The sequence below is a fragment of the Melanotaenia boesemani genome, chromosome 16, assembly GCF_017639745.1.
Source record: "Melanotaenia boesemani isolate fMelBoe1 chromosome 16, fMelBoe1.pri, whole genome shotgun sequence".
NCBI lineage: Eukaryota > Metazoa > Chordata > Actinopteri > Atheriniformes > Melanotaeniidae > Melanotaenia > Melanotaenia boesemani.
This window is the reverse complement of record NC_055697.1, coordinates 14,435,495-14,462,270: the sequence shown is the minus strand read 5'-3', so window position 1 is coordinate 14,462,270 and position 26,776 is coordinate 14,435,495. Positions and strand designations below refer to the sequence as shown.

The 26,776-nt window shown below is 35.8% G+C and overlaps 1 protein-coding gene across 26 annotated transcripts in view; it reads right to left on the bottom strand.

The window, feature by feature from the left end:
• The window catches only part of LOC121655283 (neurexin-1a), a 275,419-nt gene that overhangs the window by 233,685 nt on the left and 14,958 nt on the right, over positions 1-26,776 (bottom strand). For 8 of the 26 annotated variants that reach the window (XM_042009825.1, XM_042009840.1, XM_042009842.1 and 5 more), the window contains exons 3-5: positions 25,877-25,894; positions 24,431-24,460; positions 23,203-23,250 (exon numbers count right to left, since the gene is read on the bottom strand). In XM_042009825.1, coding sequence (XP_041865759.1) covers positions 23,203-23,250; positions 24,431-24,460; positions 25,877-25,894 — 96 coding nt within the window. Of the gene's footprint in view, positions 1-7,361; positions 7,430-23,202; positions 23,251-23,715; positions 23,728-24,430; positions 24,461-25,876; positions 25,895-26,776 lie in introns of those variants that run through there. The other 18 variants (XM_042009831.1, XM_042009843.1, XM_042009845.1 and 15 more) reach the window with 6 other exon arrangements.

Genomic DNA, 26,776 nt, shown 5'->3' with positions numbered 1-26,776 from the left:
GGATGTGTTAAATTCTGTGCTTTACGTAGCTGTGATAGTTACTGCATGTAGGATTTGCAGCTGTTTTACCACACCCGAGGGAGGAGAGAATGTGTGAAGAATAATCGTTCTCAATTAATTTATTTGAAATACCAGAAGAAGACTTTAATGCCTGCCAAGCCTTGTTCTACTGAAGAGACAATAGGAAATCTAAAATAGTATGAAATCTAATTAAAAGTAATGATGGAGTATCTTTGGCCTAGGCAGCAATAATGTCATCTTCCATATTTTAAGATATATTGTTCTTAAAGGAGAAGAACAAAATGTTACCAAATGGTGAAGATCCTTTTGTGGAATTATAGATAAACAGGGGTGTTCAGCAGGTGGAGCCTCACTCAGTATTTGAATTCTTCCTCAATTATATTTGTGGTCCAATTTGAGCCATTAAAAAAGAAAAGAAAATTAAAATTGAGTCACCCTGTTGTAAACATTAACTTAAATTTAAACTTAGATTAACTGTGTACTAAAAAGAAACATGCTACCACTGTGTCATTGGTTATTTGCTGGCTCTTGATTATTACCATGCTTGTTTGCAACTCTAGATTTGTCTGGACTGCTTCTGCGGTTTAGTAAATCTGGTCCACGGACTACTTTATATTATGTATGGGTCGGCTCAGTGGGTAGAGTGGTTGTCTTGCAGCCTGAGGTTTGCTAGTTTGATCCTCGGCCTGTTGAGCTCATGTCGAGGTGTCCCTGAGCAAGACACTGAACCCCAAATTGCTCCTGATTGGTCGGGGTTGAGCGCCTTGCATGGCAGCTTCCACAGTCAGTGTGTGAATGTGTGTGTGAATGGATGTATATTATAAAGTGCTTTGGGTAAAACCGCTATACAAATAGAAATTGACATCGCTGTTTAGTGCACACTGAACTATGGAAAGCTGCTTAAAATATATATATATATATACAAAATAAAAAAAAGAAAGCTCTTTTACTCTGATATTGAAATATAAGTAAAATATTTTGTGTTACTTGGTAAAAAGGAAATAAGAATAAAATAACATTAGATGAAAAAAAAATGTTATTGGACTGCTTTTTTTAAAAATATCCAGAAGAAAAAGGCATCAAAAGTAGCTTCTATTTGACAAATCACACACAGATTATGCTACACCTTTGCTCTGTCTTTCCCTTACAATGCATTAATATATTTCTGGGAGAATAGAAGATGGATATGAAGAAAAGAACAAGGAATCCTTTCAAAAGCTTCAGCTTTTTGTATATTTAATGCTGAACCTTTGAACTTAGAACCTCCAGCTGCATGTTTACTTCTTTGCAAAAAGAGCCATGTGAATAAATTTAACATTTGCATCATCCTGTTCTTCACAGATGTTTGCAGACTTACACTCACACTCACTCTATGGCCTGGGTCAGCGCTGACGTCTCAGTGGCTGGAGGGTATGTGAGATTTGTGCAAAAACAGGCTTTATAGGCTTACATGTGCCTCACTTCTTCCCAAACGTAAACAAAAATTTTACAGTTGTTTTGATTTAGCAGAGGTGATGTTTCAGTGTATCTTACATACACTGTGACTCATGTTTGATTATAGCTTTGGATAAAAGCGTCTGCTAAATGACTGTAGAATAGAATAGATTAGAATAGCAGCTGACCCAGGGAGGAGACCATGGTGTTGGCTATTAAAGAAAATATACATGTAACCCGAGTGTTGTTAATGCAAGGGATCAATCAAGTATAGCATAGCAAACAATGTCGTAGCATATAAATAGATTAGCAGTTTAAAGTCTTACCTAAATTAAAACAGTAGGACCCATACTTTTCTCTGAAATTTATGTGTTATTAACACACATATGAGTCACAAAACACTACTTTATTCATAACTATGAATAAATTCATGAGAATGAAGTGCTGGTAAAAACTTGCTAAGAACATGCTAAGGCAGTATTAGCATAAACAACAGCAAAGCGACAGATCCCTTAACGGCACACGTTGGTACCATTTCTAAGAGTGTAATGCCATCCATCTGATAAAATGAATTATTGTGGAACAAAGATATTTTTATACTAGTCCGAATGTTTTGGTTTTGGTTGAAATATCAAACTGTATTTTTGGCCTCTGGCTATAAAGATACAACCTACATTAACTTTTTATTCACTCAGAATACACTGAGGTTTGGAGGGAAAAATTACAAGACTACACAAAACATAGATGGATTTTTATTTATTGTTTTTCTATTATGTTAAGAAATAATCAGTTATATAATATTACACTTGAAGTACTCTAAGGATGAAAAGGAGTCATGTTATTTCGGGTTGTAAAAGTAATAAATAAATAAATAAGTAAGTAAGTAAGTAAGTAAGTAAGTAAGTAAATAAATAGCTTAAGAATGAATAATACCCAATGCCACTCTTACTTTAAACAAAGGGATCACAACTTAATCTTATAATTTTCAACTGAAGGGTTCTCTGTATAATCCCTGGCAAAACACAGTTTCCCCATAATAAACAAAACATGATATTCAAGTACACAGCAAGATTATGCTGTTTAGAGAACATAGCTTATTCCTTTGCTCCAGTATTGTTCAGCAATATTTCAAGGCTATAAAATCTTTCAGAATGAATTCACTGCATGTTTTTAAGCGAGCTGTAAAACAAACCCCAGAGTTGATAATTAGCAAACAGTTCCGCCAGTATTCTGAGCATGTATAGCTACACAGGAAAATTTAAGCCCATGTGGATTTGTTAAATAAAAGCAACGAGTGGTAAAAAGAGCGGTGAGTTCAGTATCTTACATGAAACAGTAAATGCTTATGTGGGCACGTCAGGGAAGTTTCAGCCTTCTAGAAACTTATATGAATGTTATTTAACAGTTTTAGTGTGTGTTGTTGTTATGGATTGGTCCAAGTTGATTCATTATGTTTATTTACACCTTATTTTCTTTTAGGCAAGTACTTTATGTGCATAAAAATAACTGAATTCTAACCCTTTTTTTAAGACTTAAAGAGCTCTGTGTGTAGGATTTACTACATGGTCATACATGAACATTCAGAATAAGCTGATTAAATCTATGGGAGTTTATTTTAAAGCCCATTTAGGTAAATTTACTCAAAAATAGATAAATAGAGAAAAAGAAAAGGAATAAAAATGAAATAAAGATTAATGACCAAAAACTGGACATCAGAAGCGTATTGACTTTACAAATGACCCAAAAAAAGTGATAAAAATTTTCATAAGGAACTTGCGGGTGTTTGTATTTGATTAGATTTAATCAATCAGACATCTTTTAAATAAATTTGGCAATAATAACCTGAACAATCTGACTCTGCAGGTGCTCAGCGAGCCAGTGATTTGTCTTTCTCTTTTAAAACAAAACCATGGAGTGGTAATTATGTTTTCAAAGAGCCCCTTTTATTGTGTGTTGATTGCGTTTTTTTGTAAATTGTTTGAGTGCATTTTTAATTTAATTCTTTTCTTATTTTTACATGTGTTATTGTGCTCAGCTTTGTGTAATTTACAGGTCCACCCTGGAATGGTTGTGATACACAGTATTAGTTTAAGCTAATAATTTTCTGTGGCATGTTGTATTTGTCCCCAGACTTGCTTCTATAAAGCAAATCTATTTAAATTTTGGTTCACACGTTGCCAAACTTTCATTGGCTTGCAGAAATGTATGACATCACAGCTCTTTTAAAGTGGTCTTCCTGACCAAAAGACAAAATACTTAAATAAATCCATACTAAATTTGGCAGAGATGATCATTTGTTTAGAGGAATCTCAACACTTTAATTCTTTTAGAAAAAGGAAAGGGTAAGTTATGAATTGTTTGTTTAAATAATCAATATAAAGTATAACTACTAATAATTATGAGGATATTTAACTATATATAGAATAGAATAGAATATTTAACTATAATTATGACCTGTTTGTGCAGATTTTTTTTATTCCAAAGTCAAGTAACGAAGAACAACCTAACACAAAGGCAGCTGTGATTTCTCTTTAGGTGGTCAAGTCACAGCTTCCCAGACCTGACTGCTGCTTCCATGCAACACATACCTCCAGAGTCAGCAGTTAGCAGTCTATTATTTACATTACACCATCACATCACAAGGGTCAGAGTAAGGCTGCTGACATTAAAAAAAACTAGGACAAGCAGGGAACACAGAAAGGTAGTGGGTGTTTTAACATCCTGAGACTAGTTTTTTATGTTTGTCTGCCACTTTACAGAAAAGTCCCTTTATTCTTGTATTAGCAACCTGCTTCTGTCCCCCTCGCCCGCTTCTCTCTCTCTCTCTCTCGCGCTCTCTCTCTCTTTCTTGCTCTCTCTCTCTCTTTCTCCTGACCTCCTTTAGAGCGACTGTGGTCCTTGCAGTCCTCACATCGAGTCATTAATAACACTCTCTGCTCTGTTTTTCCTGCCAAACAGAGCAGCGCTTTCCTGTCATCCTGACACAAATTAATTCCCCTTATTTATCTTCTGGCACCAAGGCCGGCATAAGCAGAATAACTGTTTATGGAAAAAAAGGACAAAGAATTATGGATGGTGTGTTGTTGATGACAGGGCCATTTGTTTCTCAAATAAGACTCAAGATAAAGTTCATAACAATCATTTTAATACTAGAAATCCTTTGTCAGCTCTCTTGTCCTCTTATCAATCTCTGACTGAGTTGGTTTACGTGGGGTTTTGTGTTAATACGTCTGCAGAATTGGAAATTTAGTACACACTATGTATTTATTTATTCTGGGTGGTCTATGTGTGCTCCTGCTTACCAATTCCTTTATAGGGATAATACATTGCTTGGACCAATATTATGCTTAAAAGAAAACAAAATTGCTTTTAACATCACAATTCTAAGAGTAGTTGTGAAAATGACAATATTAAAGGAAGATTGCACAAAGATAAAGGCAGCAAAGTCGTGCAGTTACCAGTGCCGCTGTCACACACAACATACTTTGTAGGATTGGACCCACTTGTGAGCAGCCTCTCTGGGTGTGCATGTTGTCCCTGCACCTGAATGGGTTTTCTGTGGGTGCTCCAACTTCCTTACTATGGAAGACATATGAAGTCTTATTAGATTTAAAAAGATCACAATCATAAGAGAAATGAGCTCTCCAGCCTCAAGCTGTGTTTATATGTTTGTAGGCTTTAATTAACAAACGATTCATCCATAGATGGGTCTTGAAATTGCCTTTCAAAACAACCATCAGGTCTGAAAAATAAAACAATTATTAACTGTAATAAAATTATTCAAATTCTAATTTGATTTGTGGCTTCACCAAGTATTTTTTGGTAGCATATTTTGGAAATTATGGTCTGAGTGCATAACAAAGCAGGATATGGGTTGTGTAAGTAACTGAAGTGTACTGACTTTACTCCACAAAATATTAGGAAAGTCATCAAAGTGGCCATGTGGTTGCTTTTATTTGGAGTCAATAAAACACAAAAACAATAATGATAATAAAAAAAAAACAGACACACACAACATATTAAATAAGGAAAAACACTACTTGCATGTTATCAGACCTCTCAAAGGGTTCCACTGACTTCCAGGTCATACTGTACAAAATAGGAAATCTCAGTCCAAATGTTTTAATTACAAAGAAAGTTTTTTTTTTTTACTCCACAAAAGGTCACTATCTTGGGGCACATCTCTTGTAAACCCCTTATATGTAAAGTCAATGACAGTAGGTCAGGGAATTTAGTTTTAAGGCTCCCAACAATCAGCACCACAGCATTCCTACTGTAGATTAGCTGTGGCACGATGCACCGTATGGACTCCATGGTTCTTGGTGTAGAGTATATATATGTAGGTCCCAGAGCAGCAGGAGTGCCAGCATCTACTCAGTCAGGTCTAAGCTACTCCAGCTTCACTGACAGTGAGGAATGGATTTAATAGCCAGAGAACAGCTTGTCAGCAGTCTGAAAAACCACAGTGTTAGAAGACAAAAAAAAAAAAAAAGCCTCATCTCTGGATCCCTGGGGTTCTGAAGTGGGAGGGATATTACAAAGATTGTAAAATACCACTGTCAACAAATGCAGCTTTCAGCTTATTATAAGTAATGTAAATGTTTTCCCTCAGACTATGTGAACCTGCGTACTGTAAGAATAATTGTATGTATAAAATGAAGGGCTGCATGTATCATGACAGAAAGGGCTGAAGCTGCAATTGTGCAAAGAACAAAAACTGATCTTTGGCTCTGTTTTCGTTGCTGCTGTTTCATACTGCTGCTAATTACACTGCTGTTTCAAACGTATAATGAAATGACTCTCTGAGGTAGAATTTGATTATATTTAAAAGCTGATGAAATGACAATGAGGCAGGCTTGCCAACATTTCTAGCCAAACACACTGTATCTCTAAAACAAGCAGGCGGTTAGAGAGCAGTAAGGCCCCACACACAAACCAGAATATAAAAAGAAAAGATGAGTCAGAGGAGCCAAACATCCTGCCTTTTAGAGAGTGCACTTCAGTTCCTGGATTTCTAGCTGCATCTTTATAGATAATGTAATGTTTTCTTTATCTCTTTCAAGGGGGCACTTGGAAATAATTTCACTACTAATTTGCCTCATGGTACACTTTGGGTATATGTATTGCTGTACCTGTGTAAGAACGGCTTTACAGTATATTTAAAATGGAGGCATAGTGTGAACAGTGTGTTAGCAGAGAAGCAGTGTGTTCAGTATTTACGCAGGATGCTCTCAGATTTAGATGATTTTTAGGTCACCCATGTTTTTTAAGCCCTCAGACTCCAACACACAACCACTGAAGTTACTCACGTAAAATAGACTCAGAGCTTAAAAATACACTTTGGGTCACACTTGCAGTGTGTGTAAAACGCTGCATGTATGTACACTCACACTGATTAAAAAGGAGTTTTATGATTTTTCAGAAAAAATTTTGGTTGCAATGATCTTTAATGTTGTTGGGAAAAGCAAAAACCCAATCAGACCTCCATCAGCTTCAGGTACCAGAGGATAAATGGAATTTACAGGTTTCTGCTCCTTTGTTGTGTACTCCGCATCAGAGCAGCTTTAAAATGAGGCAATGTGAGCAAGGTGGGTCTTTGCTTCCCTCAGTCATAATTGTACAAAGCTCTATCTAGCTGCCGTTTCTCCAGGGGAACAGTAGGCAGCTCAGGGGCGAGTTGTTATATTTCACACTTAATGATGTACAAACCATCCTCAGCTCTTATCAACAGGCCTATTCTAGTCACTGACACAGCTTCTAAATTACACTTTAACAGTAAATACATCTACCCTACAATTAAATGTTACATGCACAGTTTCTTTACAACCACGATACCGACAATCATGGACAATACCATATAAATAAATTTATTGAACCACAAGAAATATAGAGATGAGCAACCCTACGCTCAGCTGGCAAGCCTTTTCCATCCCAGAGGGTCAAATACCAGCAATATGTTGGAGTAAATGGTATCTCCGAGATACAAATAAGGTGTCTGTTTGTGTTAGTGCTATATGTACAAATGAGCCAGGAGCAAAAACATATCATTCTAGTAAACATAAGCAGGTCAGGGGGATGGATGGAGGATTTTGTTTCTGGACTTTGATTCAAAACAGGGTTCATACCACATCAAATTAATAAAGATAACAATGAATATTAACATAGAAATAAACATTTTATATAATAATACCCTGTCATGGAGAAGAGAGATGCTAGAAATGGAGGCTGATAATGATAAAGAAAGACTTTAAAAGTGTATAAATTGGACTGAAACAAGTGAAATCATAATAGTACTATAGCAAATGATGATGCATGAAATTATTTAGCATGGGACTTCTAATCATCATGTTTTCTGTTATAAATACTCATTGAATTTATGACTCTATGCTTCTTTTCATTCTATTTATTTGATGAAAAATACACTCAAGAAAAGAACAGTATAAATCTGCTGTAGCCGGATAGTTGGATGAAATATAGTATAATAGTCATTTTTTGGGGATTTAAATTGTTTAGCACTATGGTTCTCCAGTGGTGGAAAAAACTAGGTCAGCATACAGTTTTCATACATAATGAAGCGTAACACTGCTTCCCCTGGCACTTGTTTCTGAACTTGTCATGATCATTTATTGATCAATTGTTTGATAGGCTTTTGTATAGACACAGTGTATTCACATCTAATTCGAATGCCCTCACTGTTTAGTCATGCTGTCATTCCTACTGTAGATATTTTCCATCACAATTTATTATAATCTATTAATTATTCTAACCAGATTAACAGGCTCTATCTTAATTTGTCCCAAAACTTGACTATAGTTTAGGTCACTGTTTTTTTAGGTTTAAGACTGAGCTGAAACTAGAACGTTACCATCAAAGAGACAGAAAGAGAATTTTAAAGCCATTCTTGAACAGTGAGCTGCATTGCTTTTGTTAAGTAGATAACTTTGTATTGAGCTTTGAGTTTTAATTTCCTGTGGGTGAAGTGGCCGTTCTGAAAGCCAAAATTTAATTTTAGCAACTAGAGGAAAAAGAAAGTGGGTATGGGGTGCCCCTCCGACATACTCTCCCTCTGTGATGCAGTCTGATATCCTCTATTTATATGTAAAATCTTGCCCATTGTAGCCTTGATCAAAAACTGCAGTGAAACCAGCACGCTCCGCCTGCAGCTCTTAGTGAGGACTACATACTTCCTAACAATGCAAAAAAAAAAAAAAAGAAAAACATTAAAGATTAAAGATTATTCTTTCTAGTGAGACAGATAACATCAAAGTATAAATATTATAATCATCAATACACAATCCGCTGCACTTATTTCTAATTAAGTATTGGTTACACACGATCAGTCCATCAAATATTGTACTGTTTTATGGAATAATGTAATTTCAGTCATTATCTCTGCTTGTTTCTGGTTGAGGACAATGTCATCTACAAATGCTGTTTAAGTTATCAGGATGAATTTAAAAGACAAACATTGTTGCTATCCTGAGTCCAAGTTATGTAGCCTTTGACTCATGGAAATGTGGCTCATTCCTGCAAGCACAAAACTGTAAAGGCCAATGATAAATACAAGCTGACTGCGAACAAAAATGAAAATTAATGATCCAGGTTGGCTTCATTCAGGCAGCCACTTTAACTCCTGGGAGCCATGCTGTGGTTTGCACGTTCATAGGAACATGGACATTTTGACAGCTCCCTGGTGACCTTCGCTAAAGCTCAGAAACTGGAATTATAGCATCAGCAGGGCCACCTGAGAGCAACACTGACTATTTACATTTCATATAGTCATTCTCCAAAGCTGGCAGAGTGTATCAAGCACTAATGAGAATGTAAACATTATCATTTTTTTTTTCTTTTTCTTCACTGCATCCTGTCTTTCAAATATATATGAAATCATTATATCATCATCATTATTGGCTATTCATAACCTATAAACAGATGTTTTATTTTTATTTATTTTTCTTTTCTGGAAAAGGTATTTCCTAAAAAAAAAAAAGATTCTCATGTAGCTAATTGTTTAGGGGAAAAGAAAACAACAACTATTGATGATCGGAAAGAAACATGATAGATTATTGAAGCAAAAAATAAATGAAGCAATTAGTTTGATCTATAATTCATATAAGTATATGTGTCCCAATATCCCAGTAATGGTGATATAAAAAGCAAGACAAATCAATATTGTGTCTTAAATACACCTATTTTAACATTTTAATGTTTCTTAGCTGATGAAATCAGAACAATATTGATTGCAAATTGGGTTTTTCAACCATTTTTACAATTTCTTAACCGAGTGCAGTTAAATAATTGGAAGAAAATGAAACGCATAATAATAATAATAATAATATAATAATAATATTAATAAGAAGAAGAAGAAGAAGAAGAAGAAGAAGAAGGAGGAGGAGGAGGAGGAGGAGCTGACCCCACAGTTCCATTACGTTTTCATGGTCATTCTTTTGTAGTCTTTCCTCTTTAACATTACAGGAAATACCTGATATCTGTTGTAGAAAGCCCACAGTTAAAAACAGAAACACTTCTGGTATTTTTAGGATCCAGTTTTAAGCTCTTTAATCACTGATACCTTTAGTAATAGCGTTGCCATTTTGATGCTGCTCTGGATCCACAAGCCAAACAAAACTGCACTGATAGCAGGGACCTCATTCATGAAGCTGCTATGGATCAAGTGTGGTCATTTTATCTCAGATGCTCTGTGTCTCTCTATGGGGTGTGTGGGCAAAGCACAGGTGATTTAGATCTGTGGATGGTACAGGTGGGAAAAAAAAGCCAAGGCAGGAAATGAGAGTGGAGGGAACATGACTTCCACAGAGGCAGATTAATTTACTTCACTCATGGAGAAAAATGTTTCTTTAGATGGGCTTTAGACAGACAGACTGATAGGGCAAGATGGTTTTTACAAGGTAAACTCCTCACTCCAAGTTACTGCGCTACAATTTCAGTCAGTACTGAATGACACCTTGAATATTTGAACTGATAATGGTGTTGCTGTTTTAAACTAACAACTTCATCATGTTGCATTGCAAACTAAATGATACTTGCTGTGATTTAATGATTAAATAACTGACTAACAAGAAATATAATACTTTGGAAACTAATCATTTCACAATTTTCAATTACAACAGCACATATGGTTAACCACAGTATGAATAAAACTGAGTCACGTGGCAGCAATCTCGGGTTTATCTGTCAGAAAACATTTGCTTCAAAGTCACTTTCCACCGGCGGAAATATGAGCAAACTATAATGATTGATAGTAGCACAGTTTGCCCATTAAAATTCATGACACTTGTAATCTGAACCACAGTGGAGAGGAGTAGATATGGCACTTTGCGAATAATTAAACAAGAGGCATGAGCAATTTGTTCAACAAAAAAGAGGTATTCAGACAGAGAGCCCACTGTAATGAGCAGCTCTTCTATTTCTGCTGTGAAGTGTGGCACTGTACACATTATCATGCTGCTGCAACTTGAGATTCATGTGTTGCTTTTTGTAATGGACAAAAAAAAAAGAAAGAAAAGAAAATCTTTTCACCTATTTGCAAGAGAAAGCACAAGAGGAGAAGGGAAATATTTGGTGTATCAAAAGGAAATGCAAGTTTCCCTCAAAGGATGGTTCTGTCCATCGGGACATGTTGGTCTTGAGCATAATGACTCTCAGCGCAGCCCTCCTGAGACAAATTGCCACTGACCCCCATGGATTTTCTAGGGCACACTCGATTGGAAATGGACTATTCAATTTCCCACATGGAGCATAACCATTTCCTTGCTATGCATCACTGAAAAGGCATTCACTTTTGTGTTTGGAGGGTAAAAAAATAAAAAATAAAATAAAATAACGGTTATGATAAATTTTAAGTGCTTTAAGTAATTTCCAAGAAAAATAAAATCCAAATATTTCCCATATTTTAAGATGAGTGCAAAATAACAAGTGACTGTCAAATTTGAACAGTTTGCACACATCCACACATTTTCCAGATAATAACAGAATACCTGGTAAGCAAACTTGATTCAGGAGAGACCAAGCCTCTCAACAATGATTTCAAAGCAGTGGAGGGGGTGATATCGTATGATGAAACTAGCTCAAATCTTCTTTAACGTATTGCTCTAGTGTTGGTTTTCTACATTTTTTATTGTTTATTAAGCTTTGTTAATGAAGTTAAGTCCTAACTAAAGATTTTATGTAATCTGTTGGTTTGCTTACATAGTCAACTTTTTATATATCCACATTTTAAAAAGGTCATCACACTTATTTGGATTGCTTTGACTTGAATTGGAATAAAAATAAATGAATACAACTGAAAATAATAGAGTGCTGGTGTTTTTGTTGACATGATTTTTACTTTATTTTTCTATAAAATTACTTACACATTTAAGTTTCTATGATGATTAGTTTTTATTTAATATTCATAAGTGTGAGGAAATTATTAATTTTTAATTCAGCTACATCTGGGTGAAGGGACTCTTCCAAATGGAGACTCATTCAGACTTTTAAAGTTGTTCTTATACGAATGAGTAATGATTGATGTATGGTTTTATGAGACAAAACAATAGAGTTTAGGGTTGCTTCCCTCATGCAAATCTCGTTTCCATGCAGTTGTTCATAATGTGCATATCATAACAGCAAAACTGTTTCATTTTTCACATTTCTCTCCATAATTTGTATCTATATAACTGATGCTATTATAAACTAAACACACTGGATCTATTTTCAACATAAGAAAAATAACTAATTTTCATGTTAGTGACTTTGAGTGTGAAAATAAATGAAGCATAAATGCTGGAGGGAAGTAATAATCTCTTTGAAGGTGGCTAAACCACTAGCTTTAACTCATATATCCCCACATAAATCAGCACTACAGTATACAATGCTTTATAAGCATAAGTTTAAAAAAAAAACTTATTTCATAAAATAATTTGTAGTGTATTGCAAAGATGAATTCAATAGATTTGAAACCTTATATGGTTCATCCTTAAAGCACTTAGTAGCATTCAGTCACCAAGGGCCAGTCAAAGGGTCATAAACCATTAACTCAAGATGAACTATAACTAAACAAAACAACATGCAAAGGAAGTATTTCACAGTCTACAGTTGAAGTATAGGTATCTACCTTTAATCTATTTTCTGCTGCAATTCATCCACTTCCTTCTGCGGGCCAAGAAATGGAGATTTTCATCACTGCAGTCTCTCACTGGCATCGACCAGCAGTATTGAGCTGGAGCAGATCTCCTTCCACTCTACCAGGGGAGCCAGATGAGCCTTGTTCTTATTGATCCAACCTTTTTATTCTACATTCCCCCTCGCCCTTTCTTTAGGTTGGGGGGAAAGAAATTATATGACTGTCTTCTTTAAAACAAATATTCTTTAGAAAAGGTACTGATAACCAGAGTGTGCTGATAGATTCTGTTATTCTCAATGATCCATATGAGAAGACAGAAAGGTTGTTGAAAAAAACCAACCTCACAAACATGGTCCGTTATGACAGTTCATGTGAAAATATGCTACTGATTATTTGACTGAGGATGCTGCTGATGAAGATGAGACTGGCACAAAGAGGCAAAACATGTCTATCAGGAAACCAGGCAGGCAGGAAGGTCTGACTATGAAAATAAATGTTTCCTCTGAATAAAGAAATCTAATTTTCTTCAAGAAGAATGTTTTCCCTTTAACGTCAGGCAGCATTTTGAGTGTCTTACTTGTTCCGTCATTGCTATATTTTCTTGCACTATCTTTTACAATCACATGCCTTTGCTTTGTAATCCCACTTTATTATGCTTCCTCTTTGCACATAGTCCTTCTCTCCCTTTCTCTGCCCATTTCCTTCCTCCAGTCTTTAAATGCCTCTCTCTGTCTGCTTCAAGTCCCTTACTCTATCTCTGTGTCTTCCTGCCTCTTTCTCTCTAGAGAGAGAGCACAATCTGTGGTAATGTACTAATCTGTGGAGCTTAAGTGAAGTCTTGCCAATCTTCTATGTCAAGATACACAAACCTCACTCCAGGCAATTACAAGCCTTTTTTTTCCTCTGCATTGAGAAACCATTTGGATTCTTAAGCTAAGTTCAAATGAAAATTGCCACTGTGACCCATCAGCTGCAAATTTCTTGGTTTCAACAAACATTGATGGCTCAAGGTAAAGCATAAGCTGGATTCTGCAGGCATAAAAAGAGATAAATTAGTGCCTAAAACCATAAATTAGCCTGAAACACTAGCATTTCATTATTAAAAAAGAACTGCTTACAATACTTGAACAGTTTAGTCTAAGTTCAAGCAATGAAACCAAGTCTTTATCAGAGACTTAGAGTCAACTGTGCTGTGTTCGCTTCACAATTAGTTGGACAGTATTTGTCATATTTGTGATTTAAATGCAAATTCAATGACATGAACAGCCTAAAATCACAAGGCAACTGCAAATAAATTTGAAATCTCAGTAAAAATTTTGATTTTCCATGTGTCATGTACAAAAATGACATCCGATAGCTTTAACTGTAGCATAGACCTAAAACCAGCTGGACCAATTAAACAACCAGAAGACAGCCTGTTGCAGTAGCTCTGGTCATATCTTTCATTTTCAGCATTTTTGTGAAAACAAAAGATATTGTATATATATATATATATATATATACATATATAGAATGTCTTTTTTTTTAATTACGTGATTAATTTTTTGTTTTCTGATTTTTGTACCCAGCTGTTTTTTTTTTTTTTTTTTGGTTTATTGTATTAATACAACTTCAAATATTAATAAAGTTTCTTTATCTTACTTTCTTTACTTCAAAAAAAAAGATGAGCTAGAGAGAGAGTGAGAGAGATTTTAATAAAAAAAAGACTTATTACTGTTAATGTTGTTTATGTTTTCACATATAAATCAAAGATAATACAGTGATGAAAGACGAGTCCCCCAAATTTTTATTACTTCACATAACAGTCTAATTTTATTTTTTTATTTATTTATTTGTCATGTTTGTTAAACAGTGCTGTTGAAATGCTGATGTTTTGTTATAGAAGCAAAGATGCTCCAATCTCACTCTTTTTCTGCTAAAACTGTACCTATCCTGGTAAAGTCCAAGAGTTAGAATGTGCACACAACCAGGCATGAATATTCAGATGCAAGACAAATAAATAAATAAAAAATGGTCACAAAACATGGCGAAATATTAAAAGAAAAAAAGGCGAGGACACAATGTGCAGTATTGTTTGCTTCCCATGTTGGATGTTTCTCAACATGTTTTCTCCAACTACACCTCAGTGTTCTGTGTGTAGCTTATCAAAGACTATCATCACCTGCTTGTGCAATCCTTTGATATTTTAGTAATTAAATATAATGATAACAGCTATTCATAACCCCACCACCCCCATATAGCCCATCATTAATTGTGTTTTAACACTATTGTTATGAGGACAGAATTGACAGAATTTGACAGAATTGACAGAATTTCATTAGGACTCTCTCGGTCGAATACATACACATTTGATTCTGTTGCAATCACTCCTTTCTATAGGAAGCAGAAATAACCCATTTCAGTATCAGCCCTTGGATGTCTGTTGCAGCTAATGACAGTAATAAAAATGTAAAACAGTATTTATTTCCCTTTACATTTCAGATCAAGATTTAATAAGGTATTTCAGGAAAAAAACTATTTTTTTTTCTATTGACTGTTGTGCAAAGAGATTAGCTTTGAAAATTAGGTCAGTGAGCTGGATTATTTGCTTAAGCCTACAAAAATGAAGGATAAAGCTAAGACACTTCAGCAAAGATCTGAGAATAATTTGAAGAAAAAGATGCTGAGACTTGAAGTCTGCAGCTGAGCAGAAGTGTCACACTTGCCAGGTAATGCCACAGTAAACACTTTCACTCAAGTTTAGAGTTTCTCACAGTTTCTCAGTTAGTTGTTTCAATATGACAAACTAAGAGGCATCACAGATATGTAAGAGTATGTTTTTGTGAGTACATTCATTTTTATTTCTATTCACATTTGAAATCCTCTCTTATTTTAGTGTTTTAGGTCATCAAATGCATGAGTAAATTTTTGACCAGATCCAGGGACGGAGCCACAGGGACGCTGGGCCCACCTGGAATCTGAATGGCCACTGGATTGTTTCTGTCCAGAGGCACTTTAAACTCTTCTTGCAACTATAAAGATGTGGTATTTATATCTTTTGCAAACAAGAAAAAAAACTGCTTCTGATAAAATGATTTTTCTAAGCAATAAACTGGTAATGCCAACAAAACAACGGGAAAATTGGAAATGAAATAAAAGACTGCCTAATGGTGACTTCCACATAAAGTAATAAGTCTGAATTTCTGAATTCCAAGTTGGAAAAAAAAAGCAAAAAACTTTTTTTACATGTATTATTTTAAAACAGGCAAAGTACTTCAATAAAGAACAATGTGCTAATTGTATTCAAAGCTAGACCTCCACTCAAATGTCAGACCATCAACAATTAAACACTGAACAAACATTGAATGTCCAGTGAAATATATTTACATCTCACTGATTCAAGAATTGTGCATGGATTTCTATTTGACTCTTCCTTTTTAAATGTGACCCTACAAGACTCCTGACTCAGGTCTGCTACCAGATTAATCTCAAATTAAGTAATTCTTTATTTCTATACCTTCATATTAATCTTTTTAGATTTTAAAGGACAGAATAAATAACCATGGAAGTATCAGGTTTGTCACCGACGAAGTCTGACTCAGTTTCTCACTTGCACTGACATTTCACCTAAATGAACTGCAGATAACCATTTACTGTAATGTGTTATTAACTCTGTGAGTGGCCTCCAGTAGAGGTGTGAATGAAGACCTTCAGCAATGAGTACTCAGTTCCAATCTCACTAAAGGAAAACTTACTTTTCTTAATTATGACCACAGTTTGATAAAGGTTAGTAAAAAGACCACTATTATTTGAGGTTAAAGACTCGTAACTGCGGGAGTCAGTGGAGCTAAAAGAATTTCACTGACAGTTTTCAAGGATTCATGCGAAGATACAAAAGCGACATCTGTCGCTGATTCAGCACCCCACACGGTGTTTTGTTACCTGTCAGATGAAAACGTCAATTTTTGACAAGAAACATTCTGACATGCTTACAAATCCTTTGATTGTTGATTTACTGGAGTCTCACAGTATGGTCTGAAAATGGGAAAATTGTAATTGTGATCCCTTTATTTTATCAGACTGTTTGTACATGAAAAGGCAAAACTAGTAGAGCCCATTTACATCTTTACCAGTTCTTACACAAAACTCCAGTGTCCTGGTGGACACAAATTGTTTGTGCTGCACTGTACTAGTGCAAAGACTCACCAGACTCTCTCACCATTGCAAGAGTCTCAAATAGAAAATATTTGTAAGAGCATATCTAACCTGACAAGCCAGACAGATTTTTTCACACTGAACTATCTGAGAAGTTGCTATTGGAAAGTGTTTCAAAGAGGACGAGCAGTTGAAAAAGTACTTGGCAGATGATTGGAGTAACCATCTGTTTCACATCTTTATTGTGTAACTTCAGCTAGTAGATCGGAGCATGGAGTGGAGCCAGTTGGTAAAATACCCTTGCTGAGGCAGGAAAAGAGCAAAAAAACATATTTTTTTACAAAAAAAAAAAAAGATTAATGTTTTTGATTTTCTTTTATTTGAGATCACATTCTCCACAGCTAAAAATGATGCAATGGCAGCATCCATGCTACCTATCTAACAACCATGATCGTTGACTGCCTTCACATGTAGCTCACCCACACCCACCACTGTGGCATCCTAGTCAGTTTTTAAAGCAGCTGCTGCAATCATACCGTAGGCTGAGGCCTGGCATGATGAATTCCCTCTGGACCAAGATCTCACATGGCTTACATGAATCTTGCTGTCTCACAAGGTCATTTTTGTTGTTCTGTTTGGTTATAGTTCAGCGTGTTTCTTTTTTTAGCCTGGTGCACCTTTGTTGACTGTCATTGCTACGCCTGTCACAATAAACAGTTAATCCCTTTTACTGCTGTTGTTTAAGATAATCATAGTTTTGTAATCACAATTGTTGTCACTCACTAGTTTGTTATCAGCTTGGTTAAAATGTCAAAAATGTCCTATTTCCACCTTTTCTTTTCTTTAAAGGTCCCATATTATACATTTTTTTCATTAATTTCATATGGGTGTCAGAGGTCCAACAACATTGTTTCCAAAGTGTATTACACCATATTCAGCCTTGGTCCTTAATTTCAGCCATTCCAAAAATTGCTCAAGTGAGCTCTGCTGAAAACAGGCTGTTTGTGTCTGACCCTTTAAATGTTCATGAATGGTGCCTATTCACCCCCACTCCACGCCCCTCTCTAGGAAAGGAACTGGCTTTCGCGGGCGCCCGCTCTGTGATTTTAGAGAGCAGGCTCAGCTAGCCACAGTAGCCAATAAACTGTGTGTTTACTACCAGTGGTTATTTCCCTTTGTGAGCTCACAAAGGGAAAGATCTCAGACTCACTCGTTTGAGCACATATTTGCTAAAATGTGGAGCAAGCAATTGAGAGAGGTGACAGAATATCTCATTTTTGAGCTTCATGCACAGGCTTTGAGAACACATATGACTGTTAGAAAACCTTAAGAAAGTGAATTTTGCATGATATGGGACCTTTAAACTGTTAATAGAGCTGACTAACTGACAGAGCTGCAACATCTTTAGTGGCATCATTTAGTTTTTTGTGTGTCCTCTTCTGCATACATGGCATATCTTTCATTCATTCTCTTTACTGCTTAGTCTATTACAGGTTGCGGGTGAACCAGCGACCTTCCTGCTGTGAGGTGCAAACCACTGCACCACTGTGCAGCCCACATGGCATATCTGCCATATGCAAATAAAAGGCAAATTAAAATACTTTCATTTATGTTTGAAAGACCTGTAGCTATGAGTGGGCCCTTGGGGGCAAAGCCCTCCCATGCAGGAAATTTATTGTGGAATTATCTTCATTTATAATTATTTAGCTGTGATTTTTATACAATACTATATTATCATAATTAGAATAAATTCCAATTAAATACAAAATTTAAAAAGAAAACATACTTCTCCTGATATTTGCAATTTGTATATGTGTGAGTGAGTATATATTCCAAAAATTATTTTGTCATTGAACAATCAGTCATTGGGTAGCTTCAATGAAATAGTAGTATAGACTGATACCTTTGGACAATTGGACAAAAGAAAGTGGTTAAACAATAACATGAAGAAAGACAAATGTGTCAGGGTCACAGTGCAACAATCCCCTACTTCCAGCAGCTCAGATTATTAAAGCAATGTGTTGAGACCTACAGTAGCAAGGCGGCTGCTGCAGTGACCGTTGGTGCTTGTGTCCCGGCTGTGAATGGAGGTATTCTCTGCAGCTGAATTTAAATTGAGTCTGACTGAGTAATCCTTACTAAGTGTACTAAGTCACAACCATGATGTTGCACAGAGCTGAAGTTAATAGCACATAATTAAACTGGATAAATTCAGCTAAGCACTTGTAGCCTTTCTAAGAAATATACTTGGGTTAAACCAGTGGTTCCCAAACTTTTCCTACTGGGCTCCCTTTTCATCAACAACAATAATGTCAAACTCAATTTTAAGTGACAGCATGAGTTTGGTCGTTTTTGTTATTGTTGTTTTATTTTGTTTGTTTGTTTGTTTGTTTTTTTTTTTTAGTATACGAAAATGCTTTTTATTAATATATATATATATATATATATATATATATATATATATATAGTACTTCTATATAGGCCAATCATTGCAGTACTGAACAGCAACTGATCCTCTTCTAAAGCCAAAGTTAATTTGATAGACAGGGTCCACACACAATAATTGCCTGTCCTGTCACTATCTCCTGGCACCATTTGAAATTTGAAATTTATTTAATGGATAGCCCCTTGAGATGCAACATCTCGTTTTCAAGGGGGTCCATGAAGCTTGGCTATGATTGAGTTCTTGTTTTCATTTCAAATAATTATTATCATTAATAAGGATTAGGCAAATGAATGAATTATTTCTAGGTTCAATTTGTACAATAATTGCACAAAATTCGACAATTCATTTGTTAATCCTAGTTAAGTGTATGGCAAAAAATCATCTAATGACATTTAATTATTGTGACAGCCATAGTCACTGCTCAGTTAGACAGTTATTCTTTTGTTTGAAGTCAATTTTAGGGTATGTGAGTAAAAATGTTCAGGATTCCAATCCAGAATTACAGTGAAAAAAAAAGTATGGAACAGTTCCTTCAAAAAAGCCACTACATTGTTAAATTTGGGAACAAATAGCTCATGGAGTTCAAAACCATGGCTGATCATGTCACATCTATGTCAGCTTCAACATATTTAATTACAAGGAGAAGTGGCTTCAAAAAGATTTGCATACTCTTCTAAATGTATTATAATAAAGATTTAATAATAGTGTTAACCTTGTTACTTTTTCATCTGTGTAAATTGTAAGGTTATGATCTTTGTTATTGAAGAAATCGTCAAACCACATAAATTTGGACAATAAAATGGCTCACTGTCAAGTAAATGAGTGGGGAAATCTACACATTGCACTTCAAGAAAAGCTGTTTCTATGGTTTTCACTGACCTGAACGCACTCCAATGTCATTTACTCACTGAGCTGTGCTGAATCTCAGCTTAAGTACCATCCATCACTGTACCATAACAAGTACAAACATCAGCACGCGTCCTTACAAGATATCTTTCCTTCAAGGTTAAGGGCACAAATACTAGATTAGATGAGGCACTAGAACATAAATGAGCTGCTTTTATTATGTTGTCTTCTAAATCCTTACAAACAGTATAACATCATATGTTGAATAAAATACTTGATTCTAATGCTAAAATTCCATAGAATTCATAATAGAACACTTTCTTTGTAATTTGGTTCTCTCTGTTGACCCTGAAATAGACTGGCGACCAGTCCTGGGTCTACCCTGCCTTATGTTGAGACAAACTCCTGCCCCCCACAACCCTGAATTGGAATAAGCAGATATAAAAAATGGACATATGGTTGGATGAATAGATAGAATAGTTTCTATACTACACAGCCTGGCTTTAATTCATGAAAGAAACTGTATCACGTGTACATACTGTGTGGGCATTTACTGTTAACACATACAAACCACTGCCAATTTATATACGTGTGAGAGCATGACTAAAATTTGTGTCATAAATATTCATAATAACTCAAAAAATGTCACATTTGATAATGAGAAATTTCACTCTCCATGTCAGCTCATGGATACATGATAAAAAGCTACCATTTGAAGCCATTTGTAGTCTTTACAAATCAGACACACGGATAAAAGCCTCTGATGTGTCCGCTTTCTATAATATAAACAAGAAAAAAAACTGCATTCTAAACACTCATTTAATTTGACACGTAAAATCGAGCACATCATGCACAAACAAACTACAAAAAAGATTCACTTGCGTACTTCACAGAAATCCCCTGGAATATGCACAAAATGATGAAAAAGGGACCATTTCCATCTTTAGAAAGTGAAAGCAATTACATTAGGAAGTATACTAATTTAGAAATAGCCCAGTTGTACCTGTAAGCCTGTCGGCACAGCCTGTAGTTCCTCCTAAGCTGCACATGGCAGTTTATCGTGATGACAGCAATTAAATACCCAAGTGATTTGTGTGCCAGTGGTATTATGACTTATCCTACTGTAGGCTATGCTCACCAGAGCTGAATGTGAACAAGGTTTTAGGAATTCATTGTTGGTACACAGACTGAGAGCAGCATACACACACACACACACACAGCCCAATTCTCAAAGAGTTAGCCATCAAACAGAGGATAAACCATACAAGTGGCTATTGTGACACTGGAGGACCTTGGGGGAAGTCAACAAAATACACAATATTCTCACAAGCTTAAAGCATTATATACAAGCTTTGTTCTCACCTCATTCCCTGCTTTAATACTCATCTGGGGATATGTGTTTGTGACCACACAGTACATTACTGGATTGAGCAGGTTTTTACACTGTACAACACAGGGGACATCTTTCCAAGGCCCAAATTAGAAGCAATGGGCCACGTATGGCAGATTTGTGCTTCATCAGCATTATCTCAATCTCTCCCTGTGGCTTTCCTTCTGCCACGTCCAAGCTGGGAGTTTGGTTCAGTGCAATGAAAACCAGAGCCTCATAGTGTTGACCAACACCAGTCAGCATCAAGTGTGTATAAAAGGGCTCTGATATTCCATTATTTGACTTGTCAGCTAGTATAAATAACAGACAGGCACTGCAATAACATCTGTGTCATACAGCAGGTTATATAATCTAAGCCAGTTATCACCTGATTACACTGAGTTTTATTCATGTACACATTTAGGCTTCACACAATTTCCAATGTAGTGCTATAAAGGTATTTTCCTTTGCAGGATGAAAAATAGTCAAACTAAAATTTAACTAAACAATTCAGTGGGAAATAATCTAGAAAGATTTATACAAACTTGACAGCAGCAACAATGTGTAGTTTTAAATCTACCTAAATGGATTAGTTTTACATTTTATATGAAAAAAAACCCAACAAAATGTAAAAGTAAGTAAAATATGTATATGATAAAAAGCTCACATGTATGCATCTGTTTTCAGAAACATGAGCACAGGTAGGACTATAGAAAATCTCACTTACCTTGGAAGATGGAGAAATGGATTTATTTTATGTTTTTGCAAGTATGTTTGTATGGAAATTCTCCAAAACATAATATATCAATTTTACTATGAAGACTAGGCTTAAGGTGAGGCAAAAGAGGGTGTGAACGTGGTTACGGTACAGCTCCAGGAACCGATTTTAATTCGGTGTAACATCCTCAAAGGATATGATGGTGTGTGTGCACGTTTGTATGTGTGTGAAGGATATTCATGTAGCCCAATATGTCACACAGCTTTAAGGCCAATTTATGGGTTTCTTATCTGTGCACAGACTGGGTATTTCATGCACCCAGTCCACTTCATGCTACAATTTAAGTAGAACTCAGTGAAATATCAATGTCCAAGCATTTTAGGGATGGGTATTAGGGAGGAAATGGTGCTGTCATGGCAGCAAGGTGAGAACTTCTTTGTTGGAAGGAAGATAAAAAAAAAGTGTAAAAAGAAAGTGATCAGTGTCTCCTTACAGACATATACTAATGGTGTATATTTATGTGGTGCTCCTCTTCTAAACAGACTAACAAATACAGACAATTAGAATCACATGTTTGCTTGGCTCATGTACAGCCAGGGCATGTCCACGTTTGTGTAGAAAGCTGAGGAGCAAACAAATCATAACACACAAATGTGGACCCCATAAATTGGCCAGTCAACTCATAGCAGCAGATAATCCCATCCCACAAATACAACAGTATAAAATAATCCCTCACACATCAGAATCAATGAGTTACTTTGAAGACTTACCTGTTAAGATGGTGCTTCACAAGTACATGATAAGAGATAACATTTAACATTCTGTGTGAAGAACTTTGCTCCAAACTAAAAACTAATAACACTGTCAATGCCAAAGCAAAAGCAAACAAAATCAAGTAAAAAATAATTTTGGATTTTAAATTATATGTTTGAATTGTACAAATTCCATCACTACTTTTCTAATTAGCTTTACAAAAGTATTGAACGCTATTGTAAAATTAGCCATTCACACACATTGCAACTGATGTACATCACACTAATTTAAGCTCATCAAGACATACAAAATTTAGCATTACTGCAGTAATCAACATAAAAGAATCAAAGTTTTACCTTGTATGCTCAGTAGGGACCTTAGAAGCCAAGCTTCCCCTCTCTGCCCTGAGGAGGAGAGTCAAATGGGAAAGATCAGAAGTCCACTTACCCCACAGGAAGAAGAGGTGAGGATCACAGCCAGGATGGGAGGCCCACAACACTATGATCAAGCCTCACCCGCAACCTCAAAGCCCATGATTTAAACAAAAAAGAGTAGTTACCCCTGGATGTTGGTGGTGTACTGGAACTAGGCCAGCAACTATTGTGTTATATGCCCACATGAGTCTAATTTATGATTCCCATGCATCAAGCAGAGAAGAGCTGGTGAAACAGTTAAAACATGTGAGTGCAAAGCGAGAGCAGCACCTACCTTTTAAACCTTTAATTCAAATGTTTAGAAATTAATGTAAAAAAAAAAAATGCCAGTGACCTTATATACATCATTCAGGATGAGTATATAATGACACAAACGCTGCCACAAAGCTCAACAAATTCAGAGAAAAAAAAAAAAAAAAAAAAAAAAGGTAATACCTTTACTTTTACCTATGAGATTTGGTGAAATGTTCCATGAAGAAAGCAGATTCCAGACAAAAAGGGAGAACAAAGGGAGAGGAGACACCAATAAGTGTCATGGTAAAGTTAGAGGAATAATGACAGAGGATAGAGGCTTGTTGGCTACAAATATGTGCAAATATAAGAGAGAAATGAGGAGTGGAAAAACTATGCTTCACATCCCTGCTCTGCTGTGCAATACACGATACCTTGCAAATGATGAGATGAAGATAGAATGAACAGACTGTGCAGACATTTACAGCATGCATTACAAAACTGAGGACAGATGAGAATTACTTTAAAAAGTCATTAAGCTATTTGCAACCACCATGCATTACATCCAAACAATGTAAATGCAAGTGTTCCTTTTCTTGAACCACCACCATTACATAAAGAAAAAAAGTACAGTAAACATGAATAATTTAAATGGAAAAATAAAAACAAACATAAAGACAGAAATGATATGAAGCAGAGCGTGAAGTCGAAAGGCAGATGAGCTTGAAAAAGGGGTTGTATGAAAAAAAAAGTCACTGGGAGGCAGAAAATCAACAAGGTCATTTAAAATAAGTGAACTGACAGCAGCCATATCTGAAGCTTCAAGCCTGCAAGGGAGTTAGAGGCATATGTATTTCCAGCACAATGGGAGCAAGAGGAACAACAGAGGAATGACGGGAAAAAGGAACAGAGCCCATACCTTGGTCGCCCATCATCAGGTGTGCCAGACCTTAAAGGAAAACAAGAGCACAGTCAGCAGAGAACAAGGGATCATGGGAAACTGTGACACTGACATACAGGCATCTCTATCAGAAAAGATGTCTGTGTTACTTAAGGAGTGTTGGGATAAGGGAAAACTGGGGCAGAGAGAAAGAGGAGGATGCACAAACAGGGTTAGCCAGATGAGCATTGAGTCAACCAAAGCAGGTTGCAATGCGTCATCAGCAACTTACTGCACTTTGCTCAGAAACCTAAATTCAGGTTGACCTTTAATCTCTAAGATAATCACCCCAGCAGGCGCTGTAAAGGGCTCTGATCACTGAGCACTTTATTCACAACAGTTTAACTGAGTTCCATTCATTTAATCACAGTTAAACAATATATTAGCAATGAACATTAAACTTAGTGAACAACATCAATGTCACCGTTTTTATTTAGATGGGGGTTATGTCCTCAATCTTGGAATAAAACTGAAACACCATCAGCAGCACCTGAAAGCTGGAAACCCAACATCTTTGCTGTTGCTCTGTCTGTGTGTAGCTGCCAAGCTTATAATAGTTATGCTTGAAGATATTTTAGCAATAAAATGATTAAATGGAACACTTCCTTTGAAACATAGTTCATTATTAGCCTGCTGTTGAACAATAATTACAGTTTTGCATATTTTTAGTTCAAATGGAAGCTTAATGCTAGCCACCTTGCTGTGTGAATAGCAAGGAGCTAGCACTGTGTGGAGATTCTGTGTGGAAGTGACTAAGAGGTCTGTCGTTTTTTTATAGATGTTCCAAAACTGCACTCCAGAAAAACATGTCTAACCAGCATTCAGATAAGAAAAACTGCATTTAGTCATCCAAATATTCCTGAGTCATTTAACGACTAAATTATTAGTGCATGTAAATCTAAAATATTGTAGCTGTTTCTAATGCTATAACACCTAAATTATAGCAGTTCATACCAGCTAAGTTTTAAGGAGTGAGTGCTACTTAAGGATGTCCTTTTGGGAATGTTTTTTTTTTTTTTAATTTGTTTTTTAATCTGAATATCCTGGCCCACCTTGGTGTTGGTAATAACTTTCAGGGTAAAAAAAAAATGTGCAGATTCCTTCACTGGGCAATCAAAATAAGCACTGAATTGATTTAAAAATCAGATATTTTGGGGATTTGTGAATTTTAATTAAAGTCTTTTATAGCAGTTAAATTTTTTGGCTGTGATTATTACGACCATTTTGGAAGAACCCCAGGTAGAATAATAAAAAATAAAAAAAAATTAGATGGCAAAGGAGCCAACAACACTTACCATTCCACTTACATCGATATTATAACCATTATAAGCCATTTGCTTGCATTTATTTGAGAAGCCTTAGCCAAAACAACAAGCAGATAACAACTTAGCTGAAGCTGATGCTGGTGATAATAAAAATACCCACCTTCGGTATGGTTGTCTTCTGGAAGCACAAACAGGCAAAGAGAGAAAGAGGAAGATATTCATTAAGCAGCATGCAGACTAGTACTGGCCGTTGCATGTCGTCACCATGCAAGGCATTAAACATCACATGCACGTGAACTATTGTGACCCCTACAGAGGAAATGCTGATTTATGCACAGGCCTTCAATTTGTGCCATCTCCTACTTTTTAGTCATGCACTGACCTGGAATACAGGACAGAGTTGAATGACCCCATTTTGAATATTTCATATGACGACAAATAAATAAATTCTTTTAAGCAAGTCTTAAAACTGGCATCACAGTTAAAGGATTTAAGAACCAGAATTGATCAAGAGGCATAAAATGGTGAGGGGATAAACAACAACATCTTGAGGCTAGCTCATCCTGTTCATTCAGTCTTTTATTCATTTGATTCTTTTTTTTTAAACATGACAAACTCATATATTTTGGTATCAACAACTAATTGCTTAAACAGGCTCAATAAAATCTGCATTTTTCCCTTTAATTAAAAAGAAAAACATCCATATGGGATGAAAGGCCCTGCAAGAGAAAATAGCCTAAATAAATATATTTGATAAAGAAACAGCAGTGGGGTCACAGGTTACTGGAAATCTGTTCAGTTAGTTCAGTCAAAGCACTGAAGATCAGTGAGATGCAAGAATTCTTCCTAAATTAAATCACCCCAAAGAATAATTCTGGCAATCAAAGTGAATTTTGTGGAAGTGACAACGCTGCTATTTGGAGTTTGTCACAGTAATAAAGGAAATAGAGAAATAAGAGAAATAAATCAGTGTGAAAAAATGTGTGTGGAAACATGCAAAAATAAGAAAATATAATGCCCCATATAGAAAGGAAGCATATATTCACTTAGTTCAGTTTAG